The 1,915-nt window shown below is 46.2% G+C and overlaps 1 protein-coding gene across 1 annotated transcript; it reads right to left on the bottom strand.

Moving 5' to 3' along the window:
* Window positions 1–630: 630 nt before the first annotated feature.
* LOC101120737 (large ribosomal subunit protein uL1-like) lies at window positions 631–1,313 on the bottom strand. Its single transcript, XM_042245263.2, has one exon. The coding sequence runs from the start codon at window positions 1,293–1,295 to the stop codon at window positions 642–644; it is 654 nt and encodes a 217-aa protein (XP_042101197.1). The 5' UTR covers window positions 1,296–1,313; the 3' UTR covers window positions 631–641.
* Window positions 1,314–1,915: the final 602 nt, after the last annotated feature.

Below are 1,915 nucleotides of genomic sequence, written 5' to 3'. Positions count from 1 at the left end.
ACTGAGCAACTGAACTGAACTGAGCTGAAACTGAAACAAGGTTGAAGAGAGAGCTGCGTGGGATTGAAAGGTTCCTGCATCTAACATCACCTGAGAGCCAAGAGGTTGATACTTTGAATGTATATATTCTGTAAGAATATTAAAGGTTTGTATATTCATTGATTAATAAGAATGCTCAGGAGGAGTCAACCCAGACTTAGAGTCTAGGACCTAGCAAGATTGTAAAAGAAATGGCAAAACTTCAGAGTCAGAAACATCTGTGTTTGCAGCCTAGCTTCACTGCTCCTGGGCAGTATGACTTGGGAATGTCACCAGCTTTAGGTGTTTTGCTTATAAAATAAAGGACAATGTTATTTATGTCAAAAAGTTGTGTGGATTAGAGGAGCCCATGTAAATTCTCCAATACAGTGTAGTGCATATGTGTGCGCTAAGTCACTTCAGTCATGTCTGATTCTTTGCGATCCCATGAACTGTAACCGGCCAGGCTCCTCTGTCCATGGGATTCTCCAGGCAAGAGCACTGGGGTGGGTTGCCATGCTCTCCTCCAGGAGATCTTCCCAACCCAGGGATCGAAACCATGTCTCTTATGTATCCTGAATTTTTTTTTTTTTATGGTTTAGTATAATTTATTAAGCTGTGCCTTAGTACAGACACTGGGGCTTGCCCATGGCGCTCTTAATGTACAAGGCCCTGACATTCTGCCAATTTTTCTTAAGCAATGATACCAGGAAGTTGACAGCTAAGTGGATGTTGTACACAACCTCATTATCTGTCATCTTCATGTGGCCAACAGCCACTGCCAGACACAGCACCTTCTTCATCTGGGACTTGATCGTGGACTTCACTTCATCAGCTTTGGCCACCATGTTCTCATTGTGGGTCAGCAAGGAAAGGAACTTGCCAGCCTTGTTCAGGCCTGGGCCCAGGATTCGGGGGATCTGCTTGATTAGAGACTCTGAAGCCAAAAAGGCATCATATTGCTTGGCCAGCTTCTTGACCAGTTTCTTATTCTTGTTGAGTTTTTTCAGCACCTCGATGTCCATGTGGGGGATATCCACAGCCTTGGCCTCATCACAATGCTGCTGGTCCCCCAAGACACACATGGAGAACTTGGGGCGGGGAGTGGACTTAAGCCTGACGGTGCCAGAGAAATGTTTGTCCTTCTGAGGGTCATAGTTCTTCAGTCTGATCTGAAGCTCCACCGTCTCCAAAAACTTTCTGCTGTTGCGCTGGTTGCCATGCAGGACTTCCCGCACTGCCTCGCAGAGGGTGTCGCGGGAGACTTTGCTGCTCATAGTTCCCTACGCCGCGATAATCGGAAAAGAGCATGTCTCCTGAACTGACAGGTGGGTTCTTAACCACCAGCGCTGCCTGGGAAGCCCCAGTGCTGCACCTACCATGTGATCTTTTTTTTTAACATTTAAAAACATATGTTTATTTATTTGTTTACTTTGACTTCTCTGGGTCTTTGTTGCTTTGTGCAGGCTTTCTCTAGTTGCAGTGAGCAGGGGCTATTCCTTGTTGTAGCCATGGACTTCTCATTGTGGTGACTTGTCCTGCTGTGGAGCCCAGGCTCTAGGCACGCAGGCTTCAGTAGTTGCACCACACTGGCTCACTAGTTGTGACACACCGGCTTCATTGCTCTGTGGTGTGTGGAATCTTCCCACACCAGGAATTGAACCTGTGTGCCCTGCACTGGCAGGTGGGTTCTTATCCACTGCGCCACTAGGGAAGTCCCACAAAATCATTTTTATACCTTCCGAAGTAGTGATGGGAAATTTCTTCCCAAGTCAAGAACATTCTGTGGATTCCATGTCAGTGAACTTCCATGAGATTTATTTAAAACCCCACGATGTGGACAGAGCCGTCAATATTAATGAAAATAAAGAAAATGGCCACTGAATACATCTAGCTC

Source organism: Ovis aries, chromosome 3 (genome assembly GCF_016772045.2).
Source record: "Ovis aries strain OAR_USU_Benz2616 breed Rambouillet chromosome 3, ARS-UI_Ramb_v3.0, whole genome shotgun sequence".
NCBI lineage: Eukaryota > Metazoa > Chordata > Mammalia > Artiodactyla > Bovidae > Ovis > Ovis aries.
The sequence above is the reverse complement of the archived record's forward strand: the minus strand, read 5'-3'. Positions and strand labels throughout refer to the sequence as shown.